The following is a 17,632-nucleotide window of genomic DNA, read 5'->3' on the forward strand; positions in this document are numbered from 1 at the left end:
GGCTGGATGTATCCAACCCCACACTGTGGGGTGCAGCGGTAGACGGGCCCCCCGGGGCTGGTTTCCATCCCCACAGCCACCACTCCAGGGATCTGCACAGGGCTCGGCACTTTCTGGTCTTTCATGTTGTAAAAATAAAGCCCCTTCCACCATGTACTGCCCTTCCCCCACAGCATGGGTCCTGACCTCGGGGCTCAGGGCCAGCCAAGAAGCTACGTGCCCAACTGCCTGGTGAGGTGGGAGCTGCTGCACAGCAGTCCCCACAGGTCCACAGGCCGGCAGCCCTCAGTCCTCCTCAGAAAGCTGGAGATCCTGTAACTCATCCTCCGCTCCCTGGGCCAGCCGCCACAGCTCCTGGAGGTCCAGGCCCGCCCCTGTGTCTGGGCCTCCATCTGTAAGCAGAGACCAAGGCTACATAAATTCTGCTTTATCAGGAAGAAGCCAGCCTTGGAGATTATTCATCACTGTGATTATTAATCACAGCCCTAATTAATTTATTGGTGCCGCTGTTACTGGCTGCCAGAACCAGCGAGAAGAGAGCAGCTGGCCTGGCATCCCCAAGGAGGGGCATGGGCCCAGCTTAGAGCCATCCTCCCACCCAATGGCCCTGCCCGCGCACCCATGCCCATGACAGCCTTGGGCTCCTGGACAGACAGGCTCAAAGGGCCACAGCACCAACCCTCACCCCCAGAAACCACTTACCTTTTGAACTGCTGGCTGCTTCTTGGCTGCTACAGCTGCCGTCCTCATCGTCCTCGTCATCCTCGTCCTCGTCATCCTCCTTCTCGTCATCCTCCTTCTCTAACCCCTGCCAAGCTTTTGGGGACCCAAGCATCCCTGGGGACCAAGGAGAAAGCCCATGGGAGTGGGCCTGCCAGCAAATGCACAGTGGGGGCAGCTAATGTAGGAGGGTGGGCCAGGCTCACAGCCCCACACCCACCCACCTTCCCCTCAGGCCCCCTTTGGGCAGGTGGAGAGGATTCCCAAGTGCCCAGCAAGTAGTGGGAGCGAGGAAACAAGGTCTGGGGAACGTGTGTTCCAATTCCAGGAGGCCCTCACCCCAAAGCAAGCAGAGTGGTGGGAGAAGGGCCCCAGCAAACATGAGCAGTAAGGTGGAAGCCGGCACCCCTCTTCTGGTTCCATGAAGTGTCTAAGGAAGCCTTCCAGGTCCACCTTCCCCTTTCCCCACAGGGAGCTCAGGCCCCTACCTCTCTCTGAGAAGCCCATGGTACTATCTTCCTCATCACTGTCCAGGTCAAAGAGATCCTTAAATTCCACTCTGTCTTCATTCTTACTGTCTCCCACCTTCCGCCGCTTTATCTCTGGCAAGTTCAAATCTTCCAGCTGGAAGGACCCAGAACCAGAGTAGGAGGTGAGGGTGGTCAGATGGCTCTGAGAGCCCACGCTAGCCCAGTTCCCAACCTGCCCTGTCTCAGCCCTGGGCCCCACCCTCCACAGCCCAAGGCTTAGCCCACAGCCGCAGCCAGGCCACATCATGCGTCACACAGCAAGAACCCTGACCACATCTACTGTCTCCCTCTCCCTCGCATTCCCAAAAACAGGCTTTATCCAAACCCAGTGTCCCGTTCCCCTCTCCGTTCCCCTTCAAGCTTCGCCTCCCAACCGGTCCTCCACACACAGACTCTGGCCACTTTTTCTAGCCAACTCTTGGTCACCATCACTGGATAGGACTCCTGGACAGCCGCCCTGCCAGGCAGGTGAGGAGGTCCCAACCACACACTGGCCATAAAGTGCCATCAAAGGTACAGCCGCCCCCACTGGCTGGAGGCCCAGCTGCAGCCCCTCACCTTTCTGTCTCCGAATCTTCAACCATCAGTCCCAGAAACGACAGCAGACCCATAATGATATCAGTGCAGGGACACAGCCAGTCACAGGCATGCCACTCAGCATGAAGCTGGTCCCCTCAAGTCACACCATCCCACACCCACTGGCCAGGTCCAGACTCAGAGGCATAGTCCCTCCTGTGCCTCTCTGCCTATCCTCCTGGTGTCCAAGGTCAGTCTAGCCACTCACTCTGCCAAAATCCCCAGCGAGTCTGGCCTCCAGTGGCCTCCTCCTGAAGGTCACGAGAGAAGCCCCGACTACCCAGTTCTGCATGACATCTGCCCCTACAGAGCAGCCACAGGACAGGCTGCAGCTGGGAATAGGCCCCAACCATCCTGCTGACATTGTCCCTAGGACTGTCCTCTCCCACAAGCCCCCTTCCCCACTCTGGTCTTAAAGTCACAGCCAGGGAGCTAGATCCCTGTCTCAGAACAAACCAGGTGGTCATGCCCACACCTGCCCCCCAACAAATGTCCCCTGAAGACATACCCGCTCTTTGCCGCTGATCTCTAGCTGGATCTCTCGCTCCCTCAGCTTCCGCCACTGGCTGTAGTACTTGGTGAGAGGGGTCCCCTCCTCTCGGGTCTGCTTCTCCCAGGCATCCTGTGGGGAGAGGTTCAGGATCACGTCCCACCCTAGGCAAACCTCCAAAGCCCAGCCCTGCACGGACTCGTGCCCTCAGGAAGTGCTGCCCACGCCTCCTCCCAAGCTCCCAACTGACCACTGCGTGCTGGTCAGCCACACCGAAGGGGGCCCCCTGGCGGCGGCTGCAGATGTAATCCGCGTTCTCCTGCACCTTCTCCAGCAGCTGGCGCAGCTGCCGGCAGTAGTTGGCCACCTTGCACTCCCGGAGGAAGGACTTCAGCTGCAGAAGGGAGCTCAGTAAAGGTCCAGACATAGTGCTGCTCTGCACCCCACAATGTCTGGGTCACACATGACCACAGGGAGGTGATGGGGGAGCAGAGAACATGGGTTCATGTGTCTCACAGCTCCAGTGCACGTCTGGCCTTGGGGGGCCCTCATGCACACACCAGACCGGGGGGTGGGGGGTGCTGCATGACCTCTGTGGCCTGGGCCTGTGGGGGCTGGAGAGCAGCTGGCCCATCCCACAGGCCAGGCAGAGGCCCGGAGGCAGCAGTGGGACAGCATGGATTTACCCTCCAAGTCAAATCCCACCCTCAGCCTGTCTCTGTAAATAAAGTTTATTGGTCCATGTCCACACTCATTCACTTATGCATTTCTGTGGGGTTTTTGTACGTCAACTCAAAGACCTAAGCAGTGAGAGATCACGTGACTGTGAAGTCTAGAATACTTACCATTTGACTCTACCACAACAGTTTGCAGACTATGATCCCTGGGACCTGGAGTCCAGAAATAAAGCCTTGCACACACAGCCACACCTGTGTCTGGACAGGCCTCTGAGTCGGGTACAGTTCTGGTGTGAGCAGCCCCACCTCTACGATTGTGCAGGGCCGGTTCTGCCCACCAGGGCCAGACAGGAACAGGCAGTGCCACCTGGCCCTTCCCATGAGAGGCACCTGCCTCCTTGAGATGGAAAACATCTGGGCTGAAAGCAAATGGACCTCTGACAGAGGTCAGGTTCTGCTACTGGCCCTGTGTGGCTGCGACAAGGATTCCTCCCTCTGGTCACGACGTAAACAGGGGGCCAAGCCCATTCAGACAGCTTCGTCTGGTATAGGGCAGGCCTTCGAGAGATCTGGGAAGGGAAGGGGGAGCCAGACAGTGGGTACACACCTGTAGGACAGCGGGCAGCGCCAGCTCAGGAAACGCAATGCTGTGGGCCTGGCTGTGCAAGTACTCCAGGGTGAGGTCGTACAGCTGCTCCACCAGGCCATCCTGAGGCAGCAGGGAAGAAAGGAGAATGTCGGCGGGGGCGGGGTTGCTGGGAGCCCGGCGCTCTTCCAAAGCAGTCCAATGTGTCCGCTCACTCTCCAGGGCGGAAATCAGACAATGTGACTCCACAGCCTCCCAGGAAGCCACACGCACACTCAATGTGGCTGAGACCAAGGGACACTACGCCCCCAACCCCAAGAGACCCAGCAAGGTCCACATAAACTCTGGAGGGCAACGAGCCCCCTCCTGTCCACACTCATCTGACTCCTGTCACCCTATACACTGACTTCAGTGCCTTATGACATCTGGCTGTGACCCCCACCCAAGACACCTCCCCAAGCACCTCCACAGGAGGCCTGAGGCCAGCCTCACCCGGTACGCCTTCTCCTGCAGGTTCACTTTGGACAGCTTCAGGATCACGGTGAAGTTGATGGGCTTGGAGCTCATGCGCCCCGGCCTCCTGTTAAAGTCGACCTGCTGGAAAACCTGACCCAAGGCCACATCAGCCTGGGCTGCTGTGCCCCGTGCCCCACTGTACCACACACTCCACTCATACCCTGGGTCCTTAGAGACCCATTTTGGAACCAAGGACAAGCAACCACATGCAGTGCCAGTCCTGTGGCCCCACAGACCCCCTGCCTTGCAGAGCTCTGGCCTCCAAGGGAATCACTTTATCCCAGAGTGGGGTTCTGGCCGATGGGAGAAGGACCAGGGGCACACACATGCTACTGACTCTCTCCTAAAACTAGGCCAAGCAGCTGTAAAAATCAGCATCTAGAGACCAAAGAAAGATCCTTCCTGCACAGAGCCACCGCCACTGCAACATTCTCACCCGTGATTGCATCCCCGAGGCCTGATGCCAACCCCAGGGCTGCATCCCCAAGGGAAATCTCAGATGAGGGCCTGGGAGCAACCACTCCCTCATCCTCCAGAGACCACAGGCTGCGTACATCGGCCTCCACATCTTGGAGAAGCCCACCCATAGGTCCAAATGCTGAAGGCTGCAGGGTGCCCTGGGGCAGCAGAGTGGAAGCCATGCCTGGCCCCTCCTCACCACCCTTGCAGAGGTGATCCAGGGTGTTGTCCTGAAGGGGATGGGTGACCAACACTAAAGATACCACAAGGCCGGGGATGATGGTTCTCAGCTGAGCTCAACGCAACTCCAGATGAAAAGCACCCATGACTATGGTAATAACAAAGTGTTTCCTAGGGGAACGCTGCCCTTTCTCGAACCTGGCTCAGCCCGAGGTCGGCGGGGGCGGCGGCGGGGGTGGGCGGGACCCACCCAGGAAGGGAAGGGCAGAAACTGCCTCCTGGCTTGTTTTCTCTGGAAAGGAGAGACCTGCACCCCTGGTTGTGAAGGGACATGCCAAGCAGAGCTGTGGCACGCTGAGGAAGGGGTCAGTCAGCACAAGAGCTGTGCAAAATTAAAAGAAGAAATCAGGGGCGCCTGGGTGGCACAGCGGTTAAGCGTCTGCCTTCGGCTCAGGGCGTGATCCCAGCGTTATGGGATCGAGCCCCGCATCAGGCTCCTCCGCTGGGAGCCTGCTTCTTCCTCTCCCACTCTCCCTGCTTGTGTCCCCCCTCTCGCTGGCTGTCTCTATCTCTGTCAAATAAATAAATAAAATCTTAAAAAAAAACAAAAGAAGAAGAAGAAGAAATCAGAATAGGAACCCTCCAGGGGCTCCCTTCTCTCTCCTACACAGCCCTGGGACACACGGCACACCACACTGAGACACCAACCCAGCCCACCCAGTGCTGGGTGGTACAAGGCCTCTCCAACAGGGAGATGTGAACTCCTAAGTATATGGTGGGTTGGGACCTAACCCCTAGTGGGTTTCCGGGCTTGAGTCAAACCACCCTCCCCTACCTGAGCTACACGCACGTGCAGGATTGCAAGTACACACAGGCATGTGTATACACACAAATGTCCACGGACGAACAAATGCACACAGGAGTGTGCAGGAAAAGAAACGCAGCTTTGGAATCAGCCCTAGGCTTCTGGCCCAGCTCTCCTGCTCACTGTAATAGACCGGACAGACCCAAGTGTGCCCTAAAAGCAGCACCCTCAGGCCAGCCCTGCAGAGCAGCTGTCCACGTCCTCACTGTCACTCCAGCCTACCCACACACACCACCAGCTTGGGCGGGTAGCAAGGCACCACACAGAGCAAATGCCCTCCCAGAAGCTGCCCTATGAATGAAAAAACCAGCACTCAGGAAGTACTGTGTCTCAGAACAGACGGTCCACACACAGCCAGAAGAGGCACTGGACCACCCACCCCACCCAACGTGGTGGGTACCCTCTCACCTCCAGTATGAAGGGCAGCACTGGGATGAAGGTGCCGGTGCTCTCCGAGAGCAGCGTCAGAGCACGCACACAGTGCATGCGCAGGGGATAGAAGCGGGCAGTGGGGACCAGCCTGGGAGCACGGGAAAGCGGGGTGAGCACAAGCCTGAGCCTCAGAGGCCCCACAAACCAGCCTCACCCTCCTGGCCTAGCTGCCCATGAACCTTTCCCTCCCCTGGGGTTCTAACCTCATTTCTGTCAGGGTCAGTGGCCATACCTGCCCCTTCTGATTCCTCCAGACAGAACACGGCAGAACAAAAGGCCCCGACTGAAATCCTGGTCATAAGGACCTGTCTCCTCACTCAACCGTCAGGGTGAGGGAACACCCCAAATGACTTTTGACTTAATTTCATTTTAATGCAGGAGGGCGGCAGAGGGAGATGGTTCATTCAAGGCTTGCCTTCTTCCCTCCTCCATGCTTTCAAGTCTCCCCTCTTCAGGAGCTCAGGGGTGACCCGTCCTGGCCAACAATGGCAGTCACCGGGCCCCATGCATCTCCTCCAGTCCCTGCCCCCACAGACCAAAGCTCAGGAGTCACAACTGACATGTGGCATACTACACAGCCCTGCTCTTCCAAGAACCAAATTCCTTCCAACTGCACATAGCCTTTTCTACCCAGCATCACCCAGAAGGCACGAGTCTGGGACACCTGGCCCCAGACAGCACCACCCCCAGTCCTTCCTCGGGCACTGCCAAATAACAGACCCCAGGGTCCAGGGGTTGCCCAGACCCTCCTAGAGAAGCGGCCCCTCCCGGCCCTCCACGGTGCCTCCCTGCGTAACCCTGACCCTGAGCCCCACAACAGCCCTTGTAACCCTGGCCTCCCTTGGCCTCAGGGCGACACTCCCCCCGCCCCCCGCCGCCAACTCACTTGATGCAGCCGATTATCACCTGGGAGAGGGGGTAGATCAAGGGCTGGAGGGCTTCGCTGGGGCAGACGGTGCTGAGCGCACGGCACCACAGGCAGAGGCAGTGCACGAACTGCCAGTTGTACACGGACTGGTACGTTTCCTGGGCAGAGTGAAGTCCATCTCCAGGTCAGCGCAGGGCTCCCAGAAAGGCCCAGCTCTTCCTCACCCACCATGTGCACAGGATCCCAGCCAGCAGCAGCACCGTGCCCACCTCCCCAACCCCACGCCCCGCCCCCAGAGCTCCAAGACCCCCACCAGCAAGGACCCTGATCCCCCCAAGATGCTGGGCTGTGTCTCCCAAGAGACTGAGGCTTCTAGGAGGCGCCATCCCCCCCTCCACAAGCACAGCCGCACACCTTCTTGCGTGTGGTCATGGCATTGCGCAGGTGGATGGCGAGCTGGCGGATATAGAGAAAGGCATGCTGGTAGGCGATGCCAGCGTCCAGGGCAAGCAGCTCAGTCAGGGTCCGCTGCATGAAGTTGATGCAGGGCAGGGTGCTGGGAGAGGTGAACTTACAGTTCCTCACGTATGTGATGTACATTTGCTGCCAGAAAGACCCCTGTCAGAGCCACCTGAGCTCCCAGGGCTCTAGGTAGCCACCACCCAGCTTCAAGCCACCACCAGACACCTGGGCCCTCCCCCTCGGAGCTGCTGCCTCGGCAGCAAACACAGTCTGGTCAGGTCTGCTGCAGACCCCTGCTCCTTGGGCCCCCCCGCTGCCGCTCAGCCTCCACAGGCGTACACCCACCGACCTCACACGAAGTGTGCAGTGCAGGGAGCAGGGGTCCCATGGGTAGGGTGGAGTGCCGAGCAAGCTGCAGCATGAATAACTGCAGGAGGCGGCAAGGACACCGTGGAGGGACCGGGAAGGAGTCCCAGGTATGTGCCTGGCCTGTGCAGGGGTTTCTAGAGGGACTCCATGTGAGACAGGCCACCCCAAGCTTGCAGCCGGGGAGCGGGGTCCCTGTCCCTCTCCATACCTATGTTCTCATCCACTGAGGGAGAGACCTGTGCACAGTAGTCCATGTGGAGCCCCAGGGGGCCAAGAGCTCCCACCCCTGTCACCGTCCCCAAGTTCTCAGGGAGGAAACTGTGACGACGGTGTGGGTCAGCCCACAGCCACAGTGCCAACAAAGGGCACCAACCACAAAGGCAGCTCCCCAGACCTCAGGCCAAGACTTTCAACCCAGACCCTGACGGACACAGACTCGGGGCACTAGAGGCAGGAGCCCTGGGCCTGCACTACCTTGAGGACGGGACTCAGGAAGACATCCTTCTTGTGCCGGCAGACCCTGACGAGGACCAGGAAGGCCAGTACACGCAACGTCTCCTCACCCGTGCTCCACAGGACCACCATCCTCTGCAGAAGGCGAGACGTCGCTGCCTGCCCCAGCCTCCCCAAGTCCAGCCAGAGGCCCCTGCGGTCACTGCTGGGAGACAGACCTTCCCAGAGCACCTCAGGAGAGAACCACTCAGAACTCAATTAGGGAGTAACCAAACATGAAACTAACCCTGCGAAGGCAGTAGGACAAAAACACGTGACACCGGTATCCAGAACCGCACGTTAGAAAACAACAAAAGTACGTCTTGCTTCGTTTCTCGTCAGAAATGTCAGAAAGCTGCCACCTTACGTGACTGGCCTTGCAGCCCCAAGAGCAGAGAGCTGACGGAGACAGAAGCCAAGCAGGGAGGAGGCTGGGGATGGGCGCAGATGCCGCCTGCACTCTGGCTAGAAGGGGGGGCGTGTCTGAGGGGAGCGACAGGCACCCCCACCAACCGACACGGGGAGGGGCCCGCGCACCTTGAGCAGCATGCGGCACTGCTTGGGGAAGGTCAAGAAGTACGGCACGGAGCTGCTGACATGCTGGAGCACGGCTGCTGCTACCGTCGCCTCCGCCACGCAGGCCACCAGCTGGGGAAGCAGGAGGCGGCTGTGAGGCCCCAAACCCACTCAGGTCTGGGAAACAAGGAAGGACTGGACCACCAGATGTGGCCAGGCCCCATGGAACGCAGCAGGCCCTCTCCCACTGGCACTGCACCTGTATAACGGAGCTCAGGTAAACCTTGATGTCCAGCCGGAGCTTCCCCCACAGCGGGCTGCTGGATGGCTGCAGCACCCTGCAGAGACCAAACCCACACCCGTCTGAGTGAACCCCCACAGTGCACACTTTCTCCCAAAATCCGCCACCTCTCATGGTGACTCCACTCCCAATGCAGCGGCCCCCTTCACACAAGAGTCCACGCCTGGCCAAGGCCAGCACCACACTCACCTGTCTGTCTGCTTCCCCGCCCCCTCCCAACAGGGCCACCTCCACAAAGCTGCACCCTCCTTGATGACGAGTCCAGCCCTGGCAACGTCCCCCAGACCCAGACACTCCTGCCTCCAGGTCTGCCACTGCTCCATGCCTCCTTCCAGGTGGTAACAGCAGGACCCTTCCCTGGAGCCTTCCCTTTTCCTCTGGCAGGTGTGGGGGTAGTCTGACCTTTCATGACCTTACTACCTTCTAGTCATACGGCTGCACGACCCTCTCAGGCAAATGTCCCTTCCCTTTTACCAAAGGTCTGCTGCTCTTCTCTCCCCTCTGAAGACCTTTCGCAGCCTCCTCTACTCAATCTACCTCTAACGTGGAACTTAAGGTTCTCAAACTCAGCTTCGAAGAGGCACCTACCTACGGCACACACACCTCCCCAGAGCAAACAGCACAGGAGTGGACAAGATGTTCAATTAAACAGAGAACAAAAAAAGAGAGAATCCTGACCTAGAAAACTAGTGGTGCAGAGCCAAGCACACACTCTGGGCCCCCTAAAAAATTCTGGGTAGAGAATGTACCTTCTCAGAAAGAAAAGAGAAAGGAGGCAGGACAAAGCCACCCAACTGGCCCTGAGTGCCCAGCCTCTCCCAGGAACCCTGCAAAGGGCCTTGCTCTATCCTCAACATCCCTCTGTCCTGGTTGGGTCTAGAGAGGGCTCCTAGATCACAAGGCCTCTGCCTCCCCTCTTCCCTTTCACCTGCTACTGTCCTTTGGGACTTTTCCAAACAGCAACTTCTGGAGACAGCCAAAGAGATCCCGAATGCAGAAGGTGACCAGGGCGTTGAACACTGCAATGAGGGGACCACAGATGCCATTCACAGGACAGAAGATGGAACAGAGAGCCTGTACCCCACGCCCCTCAGCCCAGCTCACCAGCACTGTCCGTGACCTGGAATTTGCTGGCTTCAGCACCGTCTTGGTCTCCTTGGGTGGTGACCACAGCAGCTCGGAATGCCTGCACAACTTCATGGAACAGCTTTGGAGTAAGGTGATGCTAAAGGGGTTAAGAGGACCCAAAAATGTTGGGGGAGAAATCAGCTGTCTCGGACACAGCATGAGGCAACCAGAGCTCCAGAAACCTGCTCTGTGAGAGAAAGGCACCCCTTGCCCACAGTCCGAGATGTGGAGCAGAGGTGGACGCAGAGTTATGGAGCCACATACTGGGAGCAAAAAAAGGAATCTGGAATGTTCCTGGAAGGGCAAGGAGCCTGGCTCAGGGCCACAGGGGAGAGAGAGACTGAGGGTCCCAGATCTGGATGGTGACCTATGACAGGTGGTATCTAGAATTCTTCCCTTCTGTCCTTTCCTTTTCCTGCAGAAACAAATGCAAAACCCTTGGGAAAAGGGCTCTGGCTCCACTGACTGACAAAGGCACAGAGACTACGTCCTGCCCATAGTGGATTTCAGGCAACAGGGAGCCTGAAACAGAAACTGAGGGAAGAGAGCAGGAAGAGCCCTTAGAATCTCTGACCGAAGGAGATAGTGCAATCCTGGAGCCTCTTAGCATCAAGAAAGAATTATGTGAGATTCTTTGGTGCTAAATAGGACTCCAGTGCCACTATTCAGAGAAGGGCTCCTCCCACCTACCTCCTCCCAACTGCACAGATTCAAGTAACTGGAATGAGGCCAGGACAGAGTCCTAAAGCGGGGTGGGGGTGGTGTCCAATTGCCCACCCCATGCCACTTCTCACCTTTGCTGCCTGCTTCCATCTCTCAACCATCGCAAGGGTCACAGGAGTAGAATCCCTTTTCTTCCCCTTCAGTCCTCTGGGGACCCCATCCGCATCCACACCCTCCTCCACACTTGCTTCCTGCACCAGACAGAGGGCCAGGCTGGAGCGGGATGTGGAGGCCATCAGTGTGCCCCTGCCCCCACCAATCCTGCCTAGGCCCTCACTTCCAGCGTATCTGGCAGAGAGTGGAGGTGCTCCTCTTCATCCTCAGTGCCATCTGAATCGCTAAAGTTCAGCAGGCTCTGGTCGTTCTCCTGCAGGAACTTGTAGAACTCGGGATCTCTGTCCTTCAGCCGAGAGAGCTGGTCCTTATGCTCAGATGCTTGACCTTTATGCCGGCTGAGAAGGTGGAGGTCATCAAGTACAATGGGCAGGCACAGCCCACCGGGGTGGGGGAAGTGGGATGAGGCTTCCTGCCCTCCACACTGTAAGCCTGCCGTCCTCCACAGAGAAGCTACAGGGCTCGATCTGCTTCCTCCACAACAGCTACTGACAAGCAAGGCAGGCGGATTCCCAGGGTTAAGTTTTCAGCAGATCCCCCTCTCCCCTAAACTCCAGACTCACATATCCAACAGCCTCTCTATACACGCTTCAACACCTGCATTTCAAACCCAACATGTACAACACTGACCTTGTGGTTCTCCCAAACGTGCTCTGCCGGCACTCTGCTCCACCTCAGGTGTTGGTGACCCTACCTTTGCAGGCACTCAAGTGAAAGACAACCTCTCTATGTCCCATACCCAGCATGCAAAGTGCCATGAGATCTCATCAGCAAAACCCCTTCAAAGCCCGTCATGCCTCCTCTTAAACCAGCACCATCTCTCAATTCTCTCAATTCCCATAGTGGCCTCTCCCTATCTCTGTACCCACCACCTCCAACCTATTCTCAACACTGCAACCCAAGTGACCCTTTGTGCTATGTGTCATGTGACGTTACTTCACAGTTCAAAACCCGGAGATAATTTCCCATTTTACCCGCATGTCTTATAAAAGGCCTGCAAGACCCAACTCCACCATCATCTCTCCAGGTTCATCTCCTGCTACTCTCCCCCTCACTCGTCCTTAGACACTCACCTGTGTAAGAGCTGCCCCCACTTCAGGAGCTCTGCTGTTCCTGATACCTGAAACACCATAGCATTCGTCCCCTGTCTGTGTGGCTTTCTCCCTCAGGTCTGTTCAATTACCATGTCCTCAAAGGTCCTTCTCCACCAAACAGCAACAGGAGCCCCCCAACATGCTCCCTATTTATCTAACCCCTTGTGTATTTCTTTACTGTTGGCCACACTTATCTTTTCTGACCTACCACACATCTGGCTCACCCGGGGTGCGTGAACTCTTCCTAACCAGAAAAGGGCTCTTTCATTATGTACCAGTGTATGCCCACCACCTAAAATAAGGTTTGTCGGGGCGCCTGCGTGGCTCGGTCAGTTAAGCGCCTGACTTGCTTGCAGCTCAGGGCCTAATCTCTCAAGCCGTGATCTCGGGGTACAGGGCTCCGTACTCAGCGGGGAGTCCGCTTGAGATTCTCTCCCCTTCACCCTCTGCGCCTGTCCCCTCCCCGAGCGCGCGCGCCTTCTCTGTTTCAAATAAACAATCTTTTAAAAAGTAAGTAAATAAAATAAGGCTCGTCACCGAGCAAGGCCTCGGCAAACACTGGAAGAAAGCAAGAAGCAGCCGACGGGTCTGGGGAGGGGCCGGAGGTCCCTGGGTCTCAGTCCCGAGGCCAGGTGATGGGTGGGCCAGGACAGTGAAAAGGCTTTGGCTTCACAGGCGTCCCACGGGAGACGCTCCCCTCACCTGGACGAGGGGCTCCCGCCTAGCCCATCCAGTCTCCGGTCGGCTCCACACACCGCCCGCGTCTCGGCTTCTGCGGCTCCTTCGGACTCCGATTCAGACTCCGAATCAAAGCCCGAAGCCAAGAACTCGTCCACGGTCAATTCGGCCAGGCGCCTGCGGGTTACGACGTCGGAGTCAGGACTCCCCGCCAGCCCGGTTTGCCCCAGCCTCTCTGCACCAGGAACATGGAGGTGCTCAACGAGAAGCCCTTTGGATAGAAGAACCCACCGGAAGGCCGAATCCGTCCTCAGACTCTCAACTTACCGCCTGCCACCCCGTGCCGCCGCCATCATTGCCAGCCCGCAGCGTGCGCCCCACTTCCGGCCCCAGAATGCCGTCAGTTAGCCGCACTTCCTCTGGGCCAGCCCCGCCCCCGACCCCGCCCCGCCGCGCCGCGCCCCACTGGTGGCTCTAAGTTTCTTCACCGGTGGCTCTGGTGGCATCCAGGCGGGAGGGCGGGTTCACATCCTCCACGGTCCGGGCTCCCGGGGTGGCAGGCTGGATGTAGGCTGACGGCGCAGGCCTGGTTCAGTCACGGCTCCTGCACACGTCGCTGAGTGTCGGGCCGTAGATCTCGAAAACCGGGCAGGACTGCGTAGGGTGGAACCCCGTGTCCTTCCCGGTACGAGGCAGTAACAGTGGCGCCTCTCCGAGGGACGCTGAAGCCCGGGACCTGGGGCACCCTGTCCCACAGCCTCCCCGGAGCTCCGTAAGCACGGAGGGTGTCGGTGCACTGACGACGGACAGCACGCATCCAGGAGCCAACATTTGACAGGCAGGACTTCTGTGCGAAGAGCTCTTAGCGATCGATAACACAGAGCCAACAGCCTAGCGGGAAAAGCGGTCTGGCAGGAGGGGCAACGCCACGGGCGGCCAATTCGCCCCAGAAACGGCACTCTGATGGCCAGGCCGGTCTCGCCCGGGTCACATGTGGATCAGAATAGGGAGCGCCACTTCTACTCAGCCGGCTAGTCCACAGCAAGGGGTGGGGGCAGTGGACAGATCCCAGGGCGCTTATCGAAGCCCGTTTGCCCAAATCTTCCCCAAAGTACTGCACCGGGTACTTTGGTCCACCGAGGCCTCTGCGGAGAATTTGCCTAAACCCACAATATGGGGCTGGGCAGGAATGGCCACTTGTCATTGCCCTCTCCGTGGGAAGGGAGGGCACAGAGGCGCAGAGGCTGGAAGGCTGCCTTGCCGGAAGAAAGGAGGGGGAAACCAGATTATGCCGTCCTGTGCACCCCCGCCCCCAGGGCAAGGGTTTGTGGGCCTCGGACGCCCCATCCCACAGACTCCTTCGGAGCAGGCGCGGCTCCTGGCAGTTCCCCCAGGCCCTGCGCACCCCCCCCTCCGGCGCAGCTAGCGCGCTGTTCAAGGCCTGGTACTTGTAGGGGTTCAGGGAGCGAACCCAGCAAAGGCCAGCGGGGCAAAGTGGTCTGCCTGGGGTCACAAAGGGGCAGGCAGGATGTGGTACTGGGCTGCCTCAGGCCCCAGGGGCAGCAGGGCCTTCCAAGCAGCGTGCCCTGGGCGCTTACGGGGGCGGGGCTTCTTAAATGAATTGGCAGGGATGGATGGTCCGGGAGGCTTCTCCGAGGTAGGCGGCGGGCGGGGCCCCGGGGGCTTCCTGGAGGAGAAAGCGGGCGGGGCGCCCGGACATTGACTGGGGCGATTGGAGCGCTGTGTTCAGTCCCCGCAGACGCGGGGAGCGCGGGAGGCGGGGCGGGCGGCGCCGAGAAACAGCGGCTGCGGGCGGGCGGGCGGCGGGAGCGAGGGACGCTGAGCGGGCCGCCACCGCCTAGCAGCCCTCCAGCAGTCAGTACGTCCGTTCGTCTGTGCGTTCTCCGCGGGTCGCGGCGGGTCCGGCAGCCGAGCCCATGCAGCCGCGCAGCGAGCGCCCGGCTGGCAGGACGCAAAGCCCGGAGCACGGCAGCCCGGGGCCCGGGCCGGAGGCGCCGCCGCCGCCGCCGCCGCCGCCGCAGCCGCCGGCGTAAGTGGGCCGAGAGGCTGGGGACCGTATGCCGGACCGGGGGCTGAGTGGGTCTGGGAAGGAGACAAGGAGGGGCGTGCGCCGAGCCTGGCTGGCTGCCCGGAGGAGGCGGCCTCGGCGCCCCGCAGGCTCGGCCCGCCCCTGGAGGGTACAGCTCCCCCTCTGTTTATCGCGCACACTGCGACGTGGGACTGGGCGTCCAGAGGTGGCTGCTTCCCGGAGGCTCTGTCCTCTCCCGCCGCCCTTGAATTCTGGCTGCGCCGCTTAGACTTAGACGACTTGCCTGCAGGATGGGGCGGGGGGGGGAAGGGAGGGCGGGAGGAGCTGCTCCGGAGGGTCAAGTGAGGTCAGACCTTCCGGTGGGCATCGGGGTCTTCTTCGGAGCTGTCATGAAGCATTAGCCATTGCACTTAGTGCACATCCTGTGTGCCCAGCCCGTGCTGAGGACACTGCACTCTGATGGGGAACGGGAAGGGTGGCCAGTGACAGAGGAGCACCTGGTCCCAACAAGGGTAAAGGGAACCTGGTTCTTATGAGAGTTACAGGCAGAGAAGTCCTATTCTGGGGGCACACCTGGGCAGAGGGGAGTATGGTGCCAGGAGGGGTCCTGACACAGGAAGCTGTAGGTTCAGCCGTGGCATCAGGTGTGTGAGTGGACCTCATGCTAGGAGCAGGTGTGGAGCAGTTTTGCTGCCCTCCAAGGAGGCTCCCTGTATGTGAGGGACAAGAGCTGGGGGAGGGGTTCCTTTATGGAAGCCAGGTATGGGCTGTCAGGGAGAGGGGTAGCCTCCTAGGTGCCCTGGCCCTGCCTACGGCTTCAGGGGTGGGGGAGCAGCTCCCTGCAGAGTGCACCTGACCTGGCACTGCCCGTCTGCAGCCCAGAGGCAGAGCGTGCACGTCCTCGGCAGGCCCGGCCCACAGCCCCAATGGAGGGTGCAATGCAGCTGCTGAGCCGTGAGGGCCACACTGTGTCCCACAACTCCAAACGGCACTACCACGACGCCTTCGTGGCCATGAGCCGCATGCGGCAGCGTGGCCTCCTGTGTGACATCGTCCTGCACGTGGCAGCCAAGGAGATCCGAGCGCACAAGGTGGTGCTGGCCTCCTGCAGCCCCTACTTCCACGCCATGTTCACAAGCAAGTACCACCACACCCAGTCTGGGCACTCGGAGGGCTCCCCAGGTCTCCCAGGGCAGGAACCGGCCTGACCCGCTGTCCCCACAGATGAGATGAGTGAGAGCCGCCAGACGCATGTGACACTGCATGACATTGACCCTCAGGCCTTGGACCAGCTGGTGCAGTTTGCGTACACGGCTGAGATTGTGGTGGGCGAAGGCAACGTGCAGGTGAGGCTGCCTCATCTCACCTCACACCCTCTACTGGGCCCCTGTGCCTCAGCTCCCGGGGTTTCCTTGTGCCTCTCCCTCAGTTCCTCATGTCCCGTTTCCCTGTCCCTGCTGCCCCGGCTCTCTGTCTCTCATCTCACCCCACAGACTCTGCTCCCAGCTGCCAGCCTCCTGCAGCTGAATGGCGTCCGTGACGCCTGCTGCAAGTTCCTGCTGAGTCAGCTCGACCCCTCCAACTGTCTGGGCATCCGGGGCTTTGCTGACACGCACTCATGCAGTGACCTGCTCAAGGCAGCACACAGGTACGTGCTGCAGCACTTCGTGGATGTGGCCAAGACTGAGGAGTTCATGCTGTTGCCACTAAAGCAGGTAACGTGCCAGCTGGGGCACAGCCTCAACACTGACCCAGTCCCTAGACCCTGGACCCCAGACCCAGCCCTTGGAGTCCTGACTCCCTTCAACTTGGCCCTTTGCCCCCGAACCCTTATTTCGAGCTTCTGACCCACATTCCAGCCTCGCTACCCATGCCCTGCCCTCTCCCCACCCCACCTCACCCCCTTTTCCTGACCCACCCAAACCTTCAACTTTTGACTTCTGATCCCATCCTGTCCTGACCACATCCCTGCCTACAACCTCCAGCCCTGATTCTACATCCCTAGGGTTGTTCTGGGCCTAGGCCCCCAGGAACTGAATCTGTGGTTCCTGACCCTGCTTGGCCCCTTCTCATAGGAACACTGGGCTCCCCATTGGACTCTCCCTCCTGGGCACCTTCAGGGCTCCATGGGCCCCCAAGATCCTCCCTAGATCTCAGGTCTGAGGGTCCCCACCCCCAGGTGCTGGAACTGGTCTCTAGCGACAGCCTGAACGTGCCTTCAGAGGAGGATGTCTACCGTGCCGTCCTGAGCTGGGTCAAACATGACGTGGATGCTCGGAGGCAGCACGTCCCAAGGGTGAGGCCAGTGCCTGGGGGACCCACTGTACTTAGGAGGGAATACACCATGGCTGAGGGTCTGGGGGCACCTGGGCTCTGTCTTGTCCAGAGACCCCCTCACAGGAGTGATGCAGACACATGTTTCAAGAAGGGTCCAGCATGTCTGAGGGGATCTCTTCACTGGGGCCTGACACCTGACTGTGGCACCCCTGCACCCCAGCTCATGAAGTGTGTGCGCCTGCCCCTGCTGAGCCGAGACTTCCTGCTGGGCCACGTGGATGCCGAGAGCCTGGTGAGGCACCATCCTGACTGCAAGGACCTGCTTATTGAGGCCCTCAAATTCCACCTGCTGCCCGAGCAGAGGGGTGTTCTGGGCACCAGCCGTACGCGGCCCCGGCGCTGTGAGGGCGCCGGCCCTGTGCTCTTCGCTGTGGGTATGTTCACCCGTCATGTCCCCTCATGTCTGGGCCCCTCCNGGATGGTCCGGGAGGCTTCTCCGAGGTAGGCGGCGGGCGGGGCCCCGGGGGCT

The 17,632-nt window shown here is 59.6% G+C and overlaps 2 protein-coding genes across 2 annotated transcripts; one reads left to right on the plus strand and one right to left on the minus strand.

Annotated features, from left to right (window-relative positions):
• Window positions 1-103: 103 nt before the first annotated feature.
• Window positions 104-13,247, minus strand: NOC2L (NOC2 like nucleolar associated transcriptional repressor). Its single transcript, XM_011216898.3, has 19 exons — window positions 13,104-13,247; window positions 12,801-12,953; window positions 11,168-11,342; window positions 10,962-11,081; window positions 10,144-10,264; window positions 9,968-10,058; window positions 8,998-9,076; window positions 8,760-8,870; window positions 8,205-8,318; window positions 7,314-7,502; window positions 6,918-7,057; window positions 6,008-6,119; window positions 4,072-4,185; window positions 3,601-3,702; window positions 2,567-2,710; window positions 2,335-2,448; window positions 1,209-1,344; window positions 703-837; window positions 104-392 (listed from the first exon to the last, which is right to left on the minus strand). The coding sequence occupies exons 1-19, from the start codon at window positions 13,130-13,132 to the stop codon at window positions 286-288; spliced, it is 2,286 nt and encodes a 761-aa protein (XP_011215200.1). The 5' UTR covers window positions 13,133-13,247; the 3' UTR covers window positions 104-285.
• Window positions 13,248-14,472: 1,225 nt separating this feature from the next.
• Window positions 14,473-17,608, plus strand: LOC117804456 (kelch-like protein 17). The gene is made up of 6 exons (XM_034672019.1): window positions 14,473-14,826; window positions 15,704-15,963; window positions 16,051-16,172; window positions 16,320-16,541; window positions 17,006-17,122; window positions 17,324-17,608. The coding sequence occupies exons 1-6, from the start codon at window positions 14,714-14,716 to the stop codon at window positions 17,606-17,608; spliced, it is 1,119 nt and encodes a 372-aa protein (XP_034527910.1). The 5' UTR covers window positions 14,473-14,713.
• Window positions 17,609-17,632: the final 24 nt, after the last annotated feature.

Source organism: Ailuropoda melanoleuca, chromosome 11 (genome assembly GCF_002007445.2).
Source record: "Ailuropoda melanoleuca isolate Jingjing chromosome 11, ASM200744v2, whole genome shotgun sequence".
In the NCBI taxonomy this organism is placed as follows: domain Eukaryota; kingdom Metazoa; phylum Chordata; class Mammalia; order Carnivora; family Ursidae; genus Ailuropoda; species Ailuropoda melanoleuca.